Source organism: Pseudopipra pipra, chromosome 20 (genome assembly GCF_036250125.1).
Source record: "Pseudopipra pipra isolate bDixPip1 chromosome 20, bDixPip1.hap1, whole genome shotgun sequence".
Taxonomy (NCBI): Eukaryota; Metazoa; Chordata; class Aves; order Passeriformes; family Pipridae; genus Pseudopipra; species Pseudopipra pipra.
In genome coordinates, this window is record NC_087568.1 from 3,430,731 (window position 1) to 3,449,479 (window position 18,749).

Here is an 18,749-nt window from a genome sequence, read left to right on the forward strand (position 1 = left end):
TCCTTCCCTCCCCAGTGAGCTTGGCCCCCAGCAAGCAAAGAATGGGGTGGAAGCTGAGTACTGACATGGCACTGATATGGAGTGAAGGATTCCTGTGGAGCAGGGCAAGGCTGTTATCCTCCTGTCTACAGAGAGAAACTGAGGCAGCGAGATGTAGGATTGACCCATCTATAAGGGAGACAAGCTCACGCAGACCCTGTGAGGGTCTGAGGGGGAGCCAGACTCAGTGACCTCAGGGACAGAGTGCTCCTCTGCCGGGACCACTGCACTGGGGACTGTCGCAGAGCCACCATCACTGTCAACCTCTAAACCCAAGTTGGATACACAGGATCCTGCTTCAGTTTGTTGTGTTTTTCTACCTAGTAGAGATCCTCAGCAATTGCACTTGTCACAAATTAATTCAGGGAAGTCCCAAGGCTTGTGATCTGTCAATTAGAGCAGAGCATCCATTCCTCCGGCTTTTAAGTCTCCAGGTTGGTGGGGAATATTTGGCAGGCAGATGACTAACAACCACAGAACAGAGCCAGGTAAACTCACCCTGGAGAAATGTGATGGATCTGCCTCCCTCTCCCACCCTGGTGGGCCAGCTGATGAATCAAAGGCAGCCAGGACCTGGTGTCCCTGAGGGATACAATCCTGGGCTTCAGCTGCTGTTCCATAGAGCAAAGAGGGGAGGGACAAGCAGGTCCCCAGGCAGAAACCTCTCTCTCTGGGTCCCCAGGCACATGCTCTCACTGTGCTACCCTGGGAGCAGGGGCTGCCACTCAGGGTCACCACCCCCAGCAATCCCTCCCAGTGCACTCTGTGGGAAATGCAGCCATTTCCCAGGTGCAGCTGGTGGCTACAGCTCCTGTCACGCTGCATCACTGGCCGTGGACATGTGGGACTGAGGGCAGAGGCCACGGCTGCCTGATGAAAATAAGCCTTTCACCACCACTTCCCCAAGCCTCAGAAGTCCACAGAGTCCACCCAAGCAGCCCCCTGAGAGCATCAGTGGGATGGTGAGCAGAGCAAGACCAGCCCAGGAGGGGTGGGGGTCCCGTGCATCAACTGGTGGGCGCTGAGTCAGCCCCGGGCTGGGGAAGTCATCGGTTCCTCTCCCAGTGCTGGCCCGAAACCTCAGCAGAGGCACCACGTGCACCCCGGGGTTCCCACACCGCCCTGGCGCCTGCCCCGTGCCTTCCCCTCCCGGCTGGTCGCCGAGAGAAACCAGCAGCACGTGCAGGCAGGGAGGGGGCAGAGAGGGAGGCAGCAGCCCCTCGCCTTGGCACAGCACTTCTGCTCCGGGACAGGATGGCTCCAGCTCAGCAAGTGAGTGGGGACGCAGGAGGAATCAGTGCTTTTCTTCCCCAGTGATGCCAGAATCTCTCAGCGCCTTCCCTTCCCTCTTCAGCTCGTTGCACCAGGGGACCGAATCCCGTCCCTTCTGGCAAGCAGAGCTTTATTCCTCCTCCCATCCAAAAAAAAAAAAAAAAAATCCCACCCCTTCCCCGGTCCCCCAGGCACCCTTACAAAGAGCATTGTGCAAAAGCAGACGGCGGCTCTGGAAAAGCCTAATCCCGTGTCTGATCTCTCCCCGCTCACCCCCGGGCGCCCCGAGCTGCTGCCAGCGATGCCTGGGGCGGCTGCGCCACACAGCCCTGCAAGCTGCATGCAAAGTCCCTCCCTCACAGCTCTTACTGAAAATCCTGCACTTTTTTTTCGTGTTTTCACAGAATTTTTAGGTAAGAGGGTTTAAGTAATACGTTAAACCCCGGTAAGCTGCAGAGCTGCTGCGTCTAGACCCCCCCAGTCTGGCTGGGACCCTGCTCACTACTGCGAACTATTCCTGCCCCGCACATCTCACCCACAGCCCAGCCCAGCACCAGCATCCCCTTCCCACAAGGGCCTGGTGTGCTGAGATCCCATGGCAGGACACTCTGCCTCATGTCCTGATTTTGGGGCTGCATTTGGAAACCATGTGGGATCCTGGGAAGCTCACACTGCTGGAGGGAGGGCAGGGGGAGCACTTGGAGCATCCTCCAGCACTGGCACCGAGGGCTGCTGGGTCCTCACCTCTGCAGAACCAGATGGGATAGGTAGAACGCCCTGTTTTGGGAGCCTGATGGCTCCTCCCCACCCTGGTGGAGCCAGAGTGGAGAGGCCCCACCCTGGGGACCCACCGCACCTCGCGCACCGCGTGCCCTTCTGCTCTGCTGGCTTTCCAGAGGCGACGAGGCATGGCCTGATGGCAAGTGGCATCTGCCATCTGATGCAAACCACCTTCCATCAGTGCCATCCCCGCCCAGTGACGGGGGCCACACGCCTCATTACCCCGGCGCTCTGCCGGGCCGGTGCAGCGGCGCGGGGGCCGCGCTCCCCTCCGCGCATCGGCCTCACCCTCCTCCTCCTCCTCTGCCGGCCCAGGTAGGCGCCTCTGCAAGGATGGGGACAGGGACCTAATGCGCCCAGACAGGGAGCAGATGGCAGGAGCCATTAGGCTGAAGGCCTCCGAACTGTCACCTCGAGGAAAACCACTTAAGACAAGTCCCCGGACGAGGACGGGCGTTCGCGCCGCGCCGAGGGCTGGAGCCACGGCGCTGCCAGCGCACTCCCGGCACCATCCCACCACGCTCTCGCTTCCCTTTCCTGCCCTGGAGCTGTGTTTCGTTTCAGTTCCCCCGGCCTGCCAGCCCCAAAAGTAAACTGCACCTTACAATCGGCGCTGGGGGTGCGTCGCCCCTTTCCCGTTGTCTCCCCAGCTTGTGGCTCACCCCGTGTTGCCTCACATCCCCCTTCCCGCTCCTTCCCCACCACTTTGGTGCTGCTGATGCTAATTTTGTTCTCACTGCCCGTTCCCAGGCGCCGTTTCAGTTCCCTTTCCCTCGGGATGGGAGGCAATGTGTCCACCCCACTCACCCACAGTGGGGAGCAGGGTGCAGGTCTATGGGGGTCACGGGCTGGATCCTGCATGGGAGAATCCCATCCAAAGGCAAATTGCCTCTCTGTCCAGGACTGGGATGCTGGACCCTGGGGAAGCTGCCTGCGGGTCCCTAGGGATGGGACCCAGCACAGCCTCACGTAGGAAGACCTGTTATCTCTGGAAATAAATCAAGCCAATATTTAAAAATAAAGGTGCTGGCAGGTGCTTGACTCCCAGAGAGGGCCTGGAATAAATAAACCCACAGCGAGTGGCAGGTGGTGGCCAATTCCTTAATCTGCCCTTTTACTAAACATATACCGTGCGAGCAGCCAGCAACAGGTGGCAGGGGCTGGCCAGCGCCCCGATCTGGCTATTTTTAAAAAGAGCTTATCTCTCCCTAGTTGGAGGGTTTTTTACATAATCTTCTGCCAGCAAAGGCCAATCTTTCCCCTGCAAGGAGAAACGGGCAGAGGGCAGGGGACCCCTGGGTGTGCACAAGTGACAGGACAAGGAGGAACAGCCTCAAGCTGTGCCAGGTTTAGATTGGCTATTAGGGAAAATTTCTTCACTGAAAGGATCGTCAGGCATTGGAACAGGCTGCACAGGATTAGTCCAGGAATCACCATCCCTGGAAGTGTTCAAAAGGCTTGTGGATGTGGCCCTCGAGGGCATGGTTTTGTGGACTTGGCAATGCTGGGTTAATGATTGGACTCAACGACCTTAGAGGGCTTTTCCAACCTTAACAACTCTATGATTCTACTGGACCATGGGCCGGCCCTGGAGGGGATGTGCTGAGGTGATAATCCCAGGGTACAGACAGTCTTAGGGTGGCTGTGGCTCCTGCCTGCAGGTGACTCAGGGGTGGTCACTGTTCCCTTTTCACCCCCTGTTCACCCGGGGACAAACAGGTGATCCGTGGCCATATTCTGGCTCTGCTGGTCCCTCATAGCCCACCCAGGGCAGCCCCACAGGCAGCTCCAGCCAAAGGAGCAGGATGCCTCCAGCTTAGTTTCCCCTTTGGGCTTCTGCTTTTCGCCTCTCTTTGGGGCCTGTCTGGATGAGGAAACCCAGGGACGTGGCTTCTCCCCAGCTAAACAAGCAGCACAGACATCCCCACCACTTACCTGTGGGCTGCTGGTGCCAAATCCCAGGCTGGGGGTGGAGGGGACGGACATTGAGTGCGGGCCCATGGGGGAGCTGATGACGGAGAAGGGAGGGCCCATGCCATTGATGGGCGAGCTCAGGGTGCTGATGGGCGAGTGCAGCTGGCCCGGGGAGCCCAGCGAGGAGCCGATGCCCGGCCCGATGGACGGGTGGAGGGACGGGGTGGCCATGGGCCCCCGGCTCGTGGGAGAGTTCAGGGATGTGGAATTGACTTGGTTGGAGAAATCTGGAAGAGAAGAAAGAGAGAAACGGGGTTGAGTCTCCCAGCTGGGACAGGCTCTGACGCGTCACCACAGCAAGCCCTGAGATGCAGACCCCTTGCTCCTTGCCCTGCCAAGGGGCTGTTTTTCATCCTCCCCCAAAATTCCCAATGCACCTCCATCTTTCCAAACCATCTTCTGTTGGAGCATCTACACAGGCATTAATAGAGGTGCTGAGAGCATTTCCACCTTGAGGCAGGCATCAGTGCCCTCCTCCACCTCACTCACATGCTGTACCCTGGCTCTAAGCTCTGCCAGGGACTCAGCATCACTGCTCCAGCTGATGCCATCCATGCCACAGGGATAATTTGGATTTATCACAGGGCCAGGCCATGCATGGAGAACATGGGGCTGCAGCAGTGGTTCAGCAGCAAGAGCATGTTTGTGCATCACACAATTGATGTGTGTGTCCATCCACACACCAGTGTGCCACAAGGAAGGCTGTGTGCTCAAGGGTTGGACTGGATGATCCTGGAGGTTTTTTCTGACCTAAATGATCCTGTGGCTCTGTGTGCTGGCCAGGAGGAACACGCCTGCCTGCTGCATGGGGAGCGGGAGCAGCTCTGCAGGCACAGGACGGGCTGTGTCTGCCTGCGCCCCAGCGGCTCCGTCGTCCCGGGGGAGCGGGAGGAGGGGGGTGGGAAGAGGGGGTTATAAATAGACTTCGATTCTCCCAAGAGGAGACATGGAGCCATTCCTGGCACATTTCCTCCTCATCCTGTCACGCTGCTTGCAAAACAATCCCGAGCGAGGAAGGGGCTGGCTCGTGGCCCCCGGGCAGGCTGCGAGCAGGAGCGGACGGAAGGCGGCGGGGGCGGATGGGCAGTGTGGATGGGGCCCCCCCAGCATGGCCACTGCTCATCCTGACACCCACCAGGACCCCCCAGTTCACACCAGCAAACGTGGATCCAGAGAGGAGGAAGCACCAGCACGACCGCTTAGGCAAGGGGCCCTTCCTGGTGGGTCTGGTAGCCACTGCTTTTGGCTACGGACCCCAAATTCTGGAAAATGTTGCCTTCAGTCTGCTTGGAGCCAGCTGTCTGCCCAGGATTTTGGAGCAATTAGCACATGAATGTTACACAGTGGGGAAACATGCTCGCTGAACACACAGCAGCCCAGCCCCAGCAATCCTCCCCAGAGATCACCCATCCCAGTGGGGAAATCCCGGGATGAGGAATTGAAGGCTCAGCAAGGCAGCAATGCTCCTCTTGCAAAGCCATGGAACCAGCATCCCATCGCTGCACCTAGAGTCCCATCACTGCTCCCAGCATCCCAATGCTGCCCCCAGAATCCCACTGCTGCCCCCAGCATCCCATCACTGCATCTAGAGTACCACTGCTGCTCCCAGCATTCCACTGCTGCCCGCAGAACCCCACTGCTGCCTCCAGAATCCCATCACAGCCCCCAGCATCCCATCAGCATCCCTGGCCTGTGGTGGAAGGGAGCATCCCTGTCCCTGGGGGCCCGGCCTCGACTGGCTCTCAAAGGATGTTGATATAAAACAACCTCGGGCCACCACGTCACCCCTGGCTGAGTGACGTGCGGGCGGCACAACAGGAACCCCAGGAAATTCCTTGAGGCTTCGGGGTCTGCTCCAGGGCTTTAGCACAGTGGGATTGTGCTTCCCGGCTCTCTGCTCCTGGTGTTTTTTCCCCACTGCCACCCCAGCAGGGGGAAAAGGCAGGAGCTCATTCTGGAGCAGAGTTAGGGGGTCCCAGCCAGGCTTGAAGGACCCCAGAAACACCCAGAGCTCAGGTGATGGGTGGACACCTTCCAAGGATGCACTGGATCCCCAGCCAGGGGAAACAGGCACTTGACCCGCAGGCAAAGGGAAGGCAGCGAAGCCCAGTCTTTCCTTTTAAAAGATCCTGAATATTTAAGGCAGGAGAGGTCACAGGCAGGTTACTGGCGACCAGCCCACGCCTACTCAAGCACATCAGAAAGCAAAGCACGTGTGGGGCCGGCACCTCTCCCGAAATCCCCATCCCCGGGGTACCACGGGAGCTCCCCGTCCCTGCACATCCCATGTCACCACATCAGCTCCCCTCATCCACCCTGTTCACACACGGATGTGATCCCCAGCACCCAGCACCCAGTCAGGAACTGGGGGTGTGTGGGAGGGATGGTCCAGAAAGAATAATTCAGGCAACAACAAAAAGGAAAGGAGAGGACTAACTGAGCATGGAACAGGGAGGTGTGGGTGCTGGCATGGACAGATTTGGGTGTGTTCTCACCCAAACCCCCTGGTCACATGCTCTGAAATCCAAACCAGACCTGAACTCCTTCAGAGTCCAGCTCAAGCAACCCTCTGGACACTGGGATGTTTCCACTGCTCATCCAAACACTCCCCCCTCCAAAACCCCGCTGGAAGAGCTGCAGCAATGGGAAACGTTTTACCTCCAAACAACAAGCAAATATGGAAAAGGGTTTGGGGTTTTTTCCTTAGCAAAATCAAGAGTCCACTTGAGGCAACTCAGGGCAGATGCTGCCAGCCCCTGGCTCGAGGGGGAGTGTTCCCAGTGGGAGGATGAGTTTGAGAAAATAATGACTCAGGGTGGGGAGATGAGGACTGGGAGCAGGACATGAGGAGCTCACCCTTCTCCCTCATCAAAAGTATCCTAGAGGACCCTGAATGAAAAATGAATGCTTTAAAAAAGGAAAAAAAGCCTAGACTGAGGAAAAACCCTTAATTGAAACAAATTCCCAAACTGATGAACACCACTTGGACTGCAGCAAACACAGGAGGCATTTTCCCAAATGCATTTTCAGTTCAAGTAGTGTGACACTATTCCTTTTCCTTGTGGAGTTCTGCCATTTAAAGCTGTTGTGTGTGACTATCTCTTGATCAAAATAAACTCTGTGCCTGTTTCTAAATTAAAAAAAAAAAAAGAGAGAAAAAAAGTTCTGAAAGCATTTCCCCTCTGTCACACCCATCAACTGCAGCTATTTTCTCTGTGTGTCCTTTGTTTAAGCACAACGACCTCTATATATCCCAGAAGATGCCCCATGGCAATTGGGAGATCAGAAACCAGAGCTCGTCAGCAGCTGAAGAATTTGCAATGAAGCTCTTTTTTCTTCCTCTAAACTACGGACCCGCCAGCCACAAAATTTGGATGGGAATTTTTCCCAAAGAATATGACATTCAGGGCAGGGCCACGTGATCCATCTTGCAGTGATGGTGCTCTGTGGCTGCACAGAGCCACGGGCGTGATTCCCGCTCTGCTCCGTGGCACAGGAACCACCACACGGATACCAGAGCCAGAGGGTTCTGATCTGGCCTCCAGATAATGAGCCTGAGCCTTGTTTTTTCTGGCACAGTGTGCTCCTCCCTGCCCTTTCCCTCAGCAGGTACCTGTCTTTCCAAGATCTCTTCAGGATTCCACCATCCTGGGTGGGGAAGCTGAGGCACGGGGAGAGCAATGCCCCTGAGGAGGCAGGAGCCCTTCTAGCAGACAAAGACGTAAAAATTTGGTTTTGAAAGTTGATGTGACCTTCACCAAGGTCACACAGGAAATGGGAGCCAAAGCTGGGAATAGATCCTGGCTACTGCAAGATGCAGGGTAGCATCTCAACTGCTGAATCAACCTTTCCTGTGGTTCTTTTTCCCTCCTGTCTCTGTGATAGACAGAACTCACTTACTATTATCATCACCATAAGAAGAAAAAGAACGAGGATATTATTAATAATGTTCAATGAGGGGAAAAAACCATCTTCATAAAACATTTGCCCCCATTTTCATCCAGCTGCAGCCAAGTACCCAACATCCCTGGGCAGCTCTACTGCTATTTTCCACTCCCTTGGCATTCTTGGGGCCAAGAGCACAAATCTCCAGTTTGGACCCAGCAAATATCCATGGCTGGAAGCATCCCAGATGGGCAGGTCAGACCCTCTGGGAGCTGCGGTCACTGGAAGCATCCAGAATGCCACCAGCCCTTGCAATCCTTCCCTGTGGCATTTTGTCACGCAGTGCACGGGACTCCAAGTGCTGCTGCTTGGCCAGGGCACGTCTGCAGCAGCTAAACCAGCTTTTGCTGATCCGGCAGTATCACGAAGGGCTGTGATTTTAACATTTCTAGACCACAAAATGTCCCAAAGCAGAAACAATTCCAACAGCGCAGAGGTGCCTTTTTTTTTTTTTTTTCCCCAGGATAGCTCATTTGTACCGGAATAAACTGTACCAGCATAAGCTTTCGCCAGAATAATCTTCATTTATGCTTAAGAGGCTTTGCCAGTAAAACTACAGTGACCTAGCTCTGCTGGAAAACCTTTTCTGGCATATCCAGGGAGTTTCCTCAGCAGCTCGGTGCCTCGGCAGTCGGCTTCTGCGAGAGGGGAAGTTAAAAAAAAAACAAACATATTTCAAGGCACAAGCAGACTCCCCAAGTTGTGTTTTTCTGCAGCTGAGTAGAGCTGAAGCTCCAGGACACAGCCCACAGCCCTTCTGGGTGGGATCAGAGGGGTCTGCAGGCAGTCCAGGGCTCGGTGGGAACACACAGTGGGAACACTCCACGTGCCTGTCTCCAACACCAGCTGAGATTTGGAAGGTCACCCACAACCTCTGGCTTCCGCTTTTTTTTTTTTTTCACCTCAGCACCTCTTCCTCCTTAATCAGAAAGCAAATCAATTCTGAGTATTAAACAGCAGGAAATTCTAAATTTGGGTTGCCACTCCCTTCCTTAAGTCAGCCCTCCCTGTTAGGGCTTTGCAGCGCTGTGGGGCCACGCTGGGAGGGGAGTGGGACCAGGAGCTAAGATCAGGCTTCTGGAAACCTCCTCCTCCTCTGCTCTCAAGAGTCACTTTGGTGGTGACCAGGTTCCAAACTCTGACACCCAAATGCACATGGGATCTGCAGGCAAACACAGCACCCCGAGCCCACGAGCACTGTTCCTTTTCTGGTGACTCTAAACCTAAATGAACTCGGTAGTGAAAATCACTGTCCTTTTGCTCTCATTCCTCAAAAGTAGTTCAGAAATCTCGTGTGCTTTCCAGACAAGGAACCTCAAAATGATAGAGGCTCCCCCCCCCCTCCTTTGGCCTTCCCAAGCAAATGAAGGCACTGGTGGCAAACAGTGGGATGAGGGGAGCAACAGGCAGACAGTGAATCTGGGCAGGACACGAGGGTTTGGCTGCAGCTTTCATGGGAAAATTGCCATGGTAATACTGTGACCACAAGAGGTCAGGTCCTCACTTTTGTCCTGATCACAAACTCAGTGATGAATTTAAATAGCCCCTGGCCTACAATCTTGAGTAAGTTTGCTCTCAATTTATATCAGCAGAGCTGAGAACTGAAGTGAGGATGGAGCAAGAACTGCCTCTTCCCGTTCCAGGGAACTGGAACTGTGGACCCAACAGTGCCTGACTTGGGTAAACTCAGGGGGATGACCTGCATGGTGCAGTGTGGCTGTTATCCCAGAAAATCACCCACAGGTCCAAGAAACAAGCATCATCCTGTGGCCCAAGCCCGTTAAGCTGCCTTTATAGCAGAGGACAGAGAGGACAGGCAACTGATGCTCTTAAATCACCCGAGTGCCAGGCACACAGTCAGGGCATGCTTGGAATGGGCACTCCAAGACTTCAGAAGATGCAGTTGTGTTAACTATACATCCCTTCTGAATATTGTTTCTACAGCTACAGGCAAAAGGATGTAGGAGCACGGGACGTGCAGTCAAGTGTGCTGAGTAGCTCTGATTTCACTAAAAAGTAACTGGAATTGATTTTTCTTTTTACATTTCTGGACTAGAGTACAAAAACAAAGCTGAGAACATCCCTCTCAGACCTCCTAAAGTCTGCACAGGGGATAGCACACAGAAACCTGTCTTTTTGCAGGCATTTGAAGATCACCACGTGCAGTTTCTCTTTGGGAAGCTGCTCCAAAGTTTGGGGGTGTTTCTTAAGCTGTGCTCAGCACCTTCCCCCAGGAAGCACCGGGCGATGCCACAGGGGTTCAACCTGCTCGAGGATGGTGAGAAACTCGGTTTCAGCTGCTCTCTGCTCCGGGTGGGTTGTTCCTCCTCCCATCAGGTTTCACTTTGACCAAACTAAAACCTCAAAGCCACACAGCTTCTCACCTCTGGCTCCCTGCTCCCACCCGAAATGCTCCGTCAGGACCGCTCGGCACCTCCGCCAAACCCAGTGAGGAGCAGAGGTGTGTTCTGGGGCTTCAGTGCAGCATCAGGGTCCCCTTCCAGGGATTTCCTCAGCTGGAGGAAATCCAGCAGCACCCTCTGCGTGCTGCCAGCCTGGCCCCTCGCAGGCATTATCTGCTGCCTCCTGCCAGCATTTCACCTTATGGGTTGATGGACCGTGCCATGAGATTACAGTGCCCACGAGCGGCTTTTCCACGGCACCCTGCAACCCAACCTCTCCCTTCTCAGCCAGAGTCCCTGCTGCACCACTCAGGAAACCTCTGCTCTCTTCCCACAAGATGAAGGGGAAGAGGAAGTGCAAGATCGTCCCATTGCCAAGCCACGGGGGCTCCCCAGAGTGGTACCCACTCCAAACCTCGCAGCAGCGCTCCAAGGAGTTGGCAGCATCCCTATCCCACAGAGCAGAGCTGGGTCATCTCTGTCCCTGCAGCTCCAACACCTGTTCTCCCTCTCTATCCTATTTTATTTTCTCCTTTGGATACAACTCTGCAGGAAACACCAGCCCTCCCCAGTGCCACACGGAAGGACCACAGTGTGATCACAGCCATGGACCAGGCTGGCAAGTCCTAGGTGGCATTTGGGGGCCTCTCCCCAGGCAACCTGCAATTGGTGACCACACTCTCACCCGTGTGCCCATCTTTTGGCAATCTGGCTCAGAGCACCACAGGGTCACTTTTGGGAGACACTCACCCCTAACCCACCCCATCACCTGCTAGAGCCTGGCTTCCCAGGGGTCTGGAGACACCCCACCGCAGGATCCACACCAAACAGGGGATGTTTGTGCCTGATGCTGCAGAGCATGGAGGAGGGGGGAACCCTGCTGAGGACACATGCGCTCAGGGGAGACACAGCCCCCAGGTCAGGGCTGACCAAGTGCGCTCAGCTCTGGCACAGGGGCTTATTTCGTGTTTTTTGCCTTAAAACCCCATCCCACCCTCTCAGCAGCCCTCTAAAAGCAAAGCCCACTCTTGGAGCTCCTGTCAGAGCTGGAAGCCTGCGGGGGTTACTCCTGTCTCCGAGGGGGAAGGACTGAAAAGAGGAATTTTCCAGAAGCCGCTTTGCCCGCGAAGAACTGCCATGTCACCGGAGGAAGCGCCTGCAAACGCCTCTTCCTCCAGCACTCCCGGCTTCCTGCCCCACGTGGACCCCCATCCCAAATCATCCCCCCCTCCCATGGAGGACCCCCACCCGTGTTTGCTTCGGTTTGCATCTCCCAGGCAGACGGGGCAGCCTCCAAGCCCCTTTGGCAGGAGCTGGGGCTGTGGGCGGAGAAGGGAAAAGCAGGAAGCGTGAGAGAGCAGGGACATATGGAAAGTGTGAGGAGCCCCTGGGAGAGTAGGGAAGCCCAGGGGGAGGGGGCGGGCAGCACTCAGCTCTCCCCCACCCTGGCAGCGGTGGGTGGAGGGGGAGGGTGCACCCAGGCAAACAAGGATTCTGCTGATAAAGCAAATGTGACTCAATCACACGCTTGTGCAAAGATGTCACAACAGTCCTGAGAAATTACAGGCTCCTATTTCATCCCTCAAGGGCCGGCGCTGTCCCTGCTCTCACAATGTGCTCTGTTCTGCTGTCAGCGGCGCAGCGAGTGCCCCTAATTTACTGGCTGGGAACCCGCTGCAGGAACAGGCAATAATAGGTGCAGTGTAGTGCTGCTGCCAGGGCTCCTGGGCTGGCAGCAGGAATGGGGGGATGGCTGACGAAGGGCTCGACGTGGTGGCTCTTTGGAGCCAGTGCCATCGCTGCCAGAAGCAGCTCCGAGCAAGGACTCGCTGTCCCCTCCCTGCCCTGAGCTTTCAGGCCATGGGACAAGGGACAGATGCTCCCAGCTCAGCTCTTGGTCCCAAATGTGGCAGAGTGAGGAGCAGCTGAACAAACCCTGCTTGGGGTTGCATCTCTGCACCTTCTTGAGTGGCCTCATGCACCCCCGAAAGGGGGTTTGGGGGACACAGACCCTGCTGCCAAAGCACAAGGGCTCAGCCCCCATCGCTGCAATCGTTCCCTGCCATTAACCTTCCCCAAACACAGCCAGGGGCAGGCCATGACGGGGGGGAATTTGTACCTGCTGGCCCCCTTCCAGCCTCCAAAGAGCACTGGTGAATCCAAACCATCAGGAAAAGATGCCAATAGAGGGGAAGATTCTCCCTCTGCTCCGTAAAGACAGTGGGCTGCACCCAGGGGTCCTTTCAGCCCTCCCTGATGGACATCACCAGTGTGGGGACATGGTGGTGGTGCTTCCCAATGTCTGCCCACCCTGTCCTGGGAATCAGAGACCTCTGCTCAGAGCTCCTCAACCTCCATGCAACCGCTGACCTTCGCAGCCTCCCTGACTCCATCCCACTCTCCGAAAAGAGCGCGGTGAGAGCAAAAGCACAGTGGTCCCGCAGGTTGCTGGAGCTCATTATGGCCTTTTAATTACATTCAATTGCGGTTTTATGGGCTTACGGGCAAATTGGAAGTGATCTAATTGCCCTTGAGGGGGTGCTGGGCTCTGAGCTATGAAAAACCAAGCAGGATCCAGCAAGACGCGCGGGGAGCTCGGAAGCATTAGGCTCATTCCAACAGAAAGAGGAGAAGCTTTGACTCACACTGAAGATCCCCCCAGGACTTCCCAGAAATGAGCCACACACGTGGCACATGCTGAGAACACCGGAGAACCCGGATCAGGCGCTGCTCCACTGCCCTAGCCTGTCCCACCTGCTGTCCCCAACACCTGGATCCATCCCCCCAACAGGAGGATGGATGTGGAGAGGAGATGGGCTCAGACCTGGAGCTAAGCTCTCTGCTCCCTGGGGAACCCACTACCTGGAGCCCTAAAACATCCCACTCCAAAGCAGGCAGGGAAAAAAGCAGACAAAAGGGTGCAATGAAGCAGGGATGAGAGCTCTGGGAAACAGGAGCTCTCAGCCCTCAGCTCCCTCCATTCTCCCTCCAGGAGATCTGGGATGAGCCAAATCCCAAAGACCAAGAGCAGGAGCAGCCCGGCAGCTCTCCCGGCCACTGGCTTTGAGATCTGTGGGCTAAAACATGTGTTCCCCAGTTGCTAATGGGCCCTGGAGGTGCAGAGCTCCAGGACAAGGGATGTGCTGCATCTATCCTTGTTTTGCTGATTTTGGGGGCTGACCAGAGGCGCGGGCAGGAGTTGACAGCACCTCCACACCAGCCTGCGGTCAGTGCTGTGAGCAATCATTGCTTTAAAAAGTCCTACAGGATCCATGTGATGGGACAAGCTCCGTCCTCAGGGCCTGAGAATGCAGCAGGAGGTGAGAGGAGGAGGACACAGCCGTGTGTTGTGGATTCCTTCCTCCGCCTGGCTCCCAGGAACAACGGCCCACAAGCCACCAGCCAGACGGATTATATTACGGTGCTGTGCGTGCACATTAATCCAGATTTGAGATAATTACAGTCATTCACTTGGCATAATGGGCTTTAATCGACCCAACGTGGCTGGTGCTGGTGCTCGCCGCCAGTGTGCAGCTGGCAGCCCAACATGCCAAAGCTGTGCTGCCACTGGCCACACCACGACCAGCCAAAGGCAACGCCTCTAACTGGTTTCCCAGAAAAACAGCTTTCCAGAAAAACAGTTGTGGTGATTTTCCTTAGGAGGACGGCAAGGCCACGTGGGTCTTCCCATCTCTCAGCTGAGACCAGGCCAGCCTGGTTTGGGCACGGGGTGTCATCTGGTCAGGACACATCTCGTGAGCATCCAAGTGGGATGAGCCACTCCTCCAAGGGCTTCACTGCTGGGAACTGTGCAAGGGCAGCCCATGGGAACACTGTTTTCCCAAGTCTCCTTGGAGAAATGCCCACCTCTCAGAATGAATGCTGGTGGTAGGTTCGTCAACAGATCCCTGAAGGTCCCTTCCCACCAGCATTTTCATGCTTTAATTGTCACAGAGCTGGAAACGCAGACGGGCAAAGGATCCCAGGGTCTCAAAACAGCCATTCCTTCCCATCTCAGCTCCTCCTCCACATCTCCACCGATGACTGGAGAATGCTTTGGAGTGAGCCAGTTCCCTCAGGGACAAACCACCCACTTTGTGTACAGCAGCTGGAGGTCCAGGAGAAGGAGCCTGAGAACTGGGTGCCTACCCAGGAAGGTGCCTGACAAGACAGGGAAGGCAGCTGCCAGAGCCAGGTCCCCTCCCATAAAAGCAAGTTCCCTCTGGAAACTACATGGCATGCACTTTTCTCCAAGAGAAAGAAGCTGCCTTTGGTCTTGTGTGACCCCACTGGGGTTCAGTAACACGTACTGGGCAGGAGGGAAGGTTTAAGCCCCCTCGACTCCAGCTGTGTGGTTGGAGGGATGGGCAGGCAGGGCTGGGGGGTTGTTCCCCCTTCCCAGGCCAGAGAGGAGGCTTGGGAAAGCTCTTCCCTCCCCCGGGCAGGCCGCAGCAAAGGATGGGCTGCCTGCAAGCTGCCTTTGGGTTTAAGTTTCTGGTTCGAGTCCAAAGCTAATTAGGCTGCGCCAAGTCCAATCAGATAGCGGCGGCTAATTGAGCTCAGCACAGACGGGTCAATGTCCAGCGGGTCTCGGTGTTCCAGGCGTTTTGTCAGCCCCCAGATAACTGCCAGGGCCTGGGAAGGGGAAGGACCCCCACAAAAATGTTCCCTTCATGAACAGTCAGAGTCTTTCCCTGCCAGAGCTGATACAACTCCAGGTTAACCCCTCGGATGCTGCCAGCATCGTCCTCCTGCCCGAGGAACCTCAAGGGAGGAAGATGCCCCAACAGCATTGCTGGGGCAGGAATAAAAGTAGGTGTGGGATGAAACAGGGTGACTGCCCACCATGCTGTCAGGGTGTCACCCCAGGAACAGCTGAGCCATGCCACAGGCCACACAGAACCCCCAAACCATACAGCAATGGCAAACCAGAGGAATTCCAGCCACCCAGCTCCTGAAAACCAGTGAGAATAAGTGCTCTCTGCACAGCTCCCAACACTCCTCCAAAGTTGGGTTAGATGTGTCTGCACTCAACTGCAGCCTACAGGCTATGAGAGAGGGGTTTGTCCAAGCCAGCAGCACAGCTCTGGGAGCCAGCAGGGCAGTGGGACAGGGTCAGCAGCAGTGCCCACATGTGCCTGGGCATTGTGACTGGGCAGCAGCCCTAAAATGACGGGACTGCAGCAAGGCACTGGGATCAGGGAGAGCAGTGATGCAGATGAGAGGCTCTGAGGAAGGCTCCAACGAGCCCTCCCTCGGGCAGCTCTCAGCCCCACTGATCAGCTCCCCCAGCTCCTGACTTAAAGCCAGGACAAGGACAACATCCAGCTTTCTAGAAGCCACACACTTCCTTTTTTTCCTCCAACCCTTTGCTTCCAGGCCCAAGCACCCTGCACCTAGGCAGGGAGATGCCAGCCTCGATCCCTACAGCAGGAACACCGAGAGCAATCCCTGCATCCACCCCCTCCACCCCCAGCTGCTGGGAAAAGCTGTTCCTCTTCAGCTGACAAATAGATGAGACGTTTCATTAATAAACCTCAGCTTCTCCTAACACTTCTGATTACAATCTCTCTGTTTGGATCCGTGCTCATATTACACGTTCGTCTCAATTATATATTCCCTTCTCCTTAAATCCCCACTTATCTCCTTTACCACGTAAATCACGGAGTGGGCTCTGGCTTTTTTTGCCTCCTTAACTTTCCTGGCTCCAGCAGCACTTGTAAAATAAAGAGGAATTTAAACTGCAGCATGTCCCAGTGGCCTCTGAGCTCATCTCCCAGCAGATCCACCCAAGGAGGGTGACCGGGGTCCTGCCAAGCCCTGCACCAGCACTCACTTCCAGCCCCACCATGTTCACAAAACACTTTTATTTACTTTTTGCTCAGCCTGAGGCAAATCCTTGCTGGGGCATCACTGGGGACAACTCCCCCCCACAAGGCCCTTGGACCAGCTGGAGCGGAACATGTGAGACACCAACCAGAGCAGCAGCGCAGGGAGAGAGCCCAGGCTGGCTCCCCCCTCACTGCCCCACATCCCTCTGGCAATTAAGGCAATTGCCTGCATGGAAACCTAATTATATTAGGGAAGTATTTAGTAATTTTTAACTGTTCAGCTGGTGGCTCAGCTCCCTCCCCTTCCTGCATTCCAGCAGCGCTGGGCAGGAGTTGCAGCGCTGGATTCTCCTCCTCTTCCACCACTGCTTTAAAGAGCAATGGCGAGGAAGAGGAGCCAGATGGTGTGATGGGCAGGCAGTGGGCTGGGACTCAGGTGGTGGCCCAGGTGGCCCTGGGTGAACTAGAAGATCTCCCACTGCCCTACAGCAGTTTGCCTGTGAGGTTTTCATGGGATGGCTGTGAAATTCCCAGCCCTGGCATGTGGTGGCATCGGAGAAAGATGCTCTGCGGTCCTCTGCTATGGCGCTTGGCAACCTGCTGCAGCAGGCAGGGTGCTGTACCAGCTCCTGATGTGATGCCCCTCTTGACTGCAAATTCAACACTGCAATCACAAGGTTTTGGCATGCCCTGGATGTGTCTCCAACCTCCACAGGTCACTGTGTACAAAAAACTCAGCAGAGGCACGGCTACACAAAGACCAGGAGCTCCCACCAGGCTCCCACCCAGCTCCCAAGGCCCCTTGGAAAAAGCAACACTCCCAGAACCACCTTGCTCCCGTTTGTCCACAGACAGCAGAGCAGGAGCCCACCATGGATTGAGTTGCACCACGGATTGAGTTGCACCACGGAGAGCTTTGCACCACGGATTGAGTTGCAACGTGGAAAGCTGTGCCCCGTGGAGAGCATCGAGGGACCCTCACACTGAATCATCCCCATGGGCACACCCACCCCCAGCTCCTCCGGGGTCAGCAGGACCTCAAGGCTCGCCCAGCCCTGATTCCCACCCCTGGGAGCAGCCTGGCCGCCCGGCTGCGCCTTTAAGAGGCGAGGAGGGGAGCGTGATGGCCGGCGTTTTCCGAAGGACCATTAATTTGCCAGCGTCACATGCTCCGCAGCTGCAGCCTGGCAGTGATTTATACGCCTCTGAAGTTCATCAGAGGGAAAAGTACTTTCCAGGCGCGGCGTATCCCCCTTCCCCTCTCTCTTCCTCACCGGTGCGAGCCGCCCGTGTCCAGAGCCCAGCCGAAAACCCGCGGCCCCATCCATCACCCCCGTGTGTCACCCCCTGCCCTCGCCACCCAGCCCAGGCTCTCCCCTTCTCCCCGGCATCTGCGAGCAAAAGAAAACTTCCTCTGGCTTCCTCGCCTCCGTGACCCAGCGCCAAGAAAGTCATTAATTAATAAGGGGCAGCGCTGATCAGGCTCCTCGGCCGGCCGGGGGGCTGCAGAGCCCCCTCCTCCCCAGCCCCAGGCCCTGTAGCCAAAATAAACGTCAGGGAGAAGGGCGGGCGTCCCCTCCTCCTGCCGCCACCCCCCTGCACGCCGTCCTCCGGGGAGGTTCAAAAGTTCAAGATTTTCACATTTCCCTAACGTTATTTCAGGAAATTGCTGGAGAAAGGAAAGACGGCGCTGCCGAAAAAGCAATCCGCGGGTGGATATAATAACACACAGAATCCAGAGGCAGGACTGGGTGTGAGCCAGGCGTGGTTCAGAAGGAGCCCCATCCCCACCCCGCGGTACCCGACGTTTATTTTTTGGCACGGGAGCTCCCTTGCACATCGCTGGCTTTCACTTTTTCCTAAAGCAACGCCAAGAGCAAAGCCCGGGATCACCCCCCACCACTCCAAAACAGCCCCAGCAGTGGGATATGCTGCCACAAGGACTCTGGAGCCACAGCACCCACAGCACCCACAGCACCCACACTTAGCACATTGCAGCAGCTGGTTTGGGGGCGATGCTGCCGAGGTGGTTCAAAGCACCCCCAAGAATATCCCCCAGAACAAAGAATGTGGGTGTCAGTGCCCCAGGTCCTCAGGGAGCTACAGTTCGGCCCCAGATGTGCACAGGGCTTCCTGCAAACACCGCTCTGATGTGTGTTTGGGTTCCCTTCTTGCTTCCTCTCAAAACCCTTTGAATTTCACATTTGCACGAACCTCAAAAGTGCCGGAGTCACACCCGGGTTTTCATCAAAACCAGGTTAAATGACAGCCTTTGCTGGAGGTTCATGGGAAAGGTTCACAAAACTACTGAAACTCTTGGCAAACCTGAATTTGGGGTTACGATGAAACACGAAACTCGACTGCTTTCATGTGGTTTGGGGTTTTTTTTTGTTGCAAAACATTTGGTGCAGCAGCTCCGGGGCGAGAGCGCGACAGCCGAGCACACGACAGCGTGTCCACAGGAGCGAGGAATTCACACACACCCCGGCAGCACTGGCTGGCAAAT

At 55.9% G+C, this 18,749-nt stretch overlaps 1 protein-coding gene across 1 annotated transcript in view; it reads right to left on the reverse strand.

Moving 5' to 3' along the window:
* Positions 1 to 18,749, reverse strand: part of RXRA (retinoid X receptor alpha) — a 106,318-nt gene that overhangs the window by 32,753 nt on the left and 54,816 nt on the right. The window contains exon 2 of the mRNA XM_064676750.1: positions 4,027 to 4,292. Coding sequence (XP_064532820.1) covers positions 4,027 to 4,292 — 266 coding nt within the window. The remainder of the gene's footprint in view (positions 1 to 4,026; positions 4,293 to 18,749) is intronic.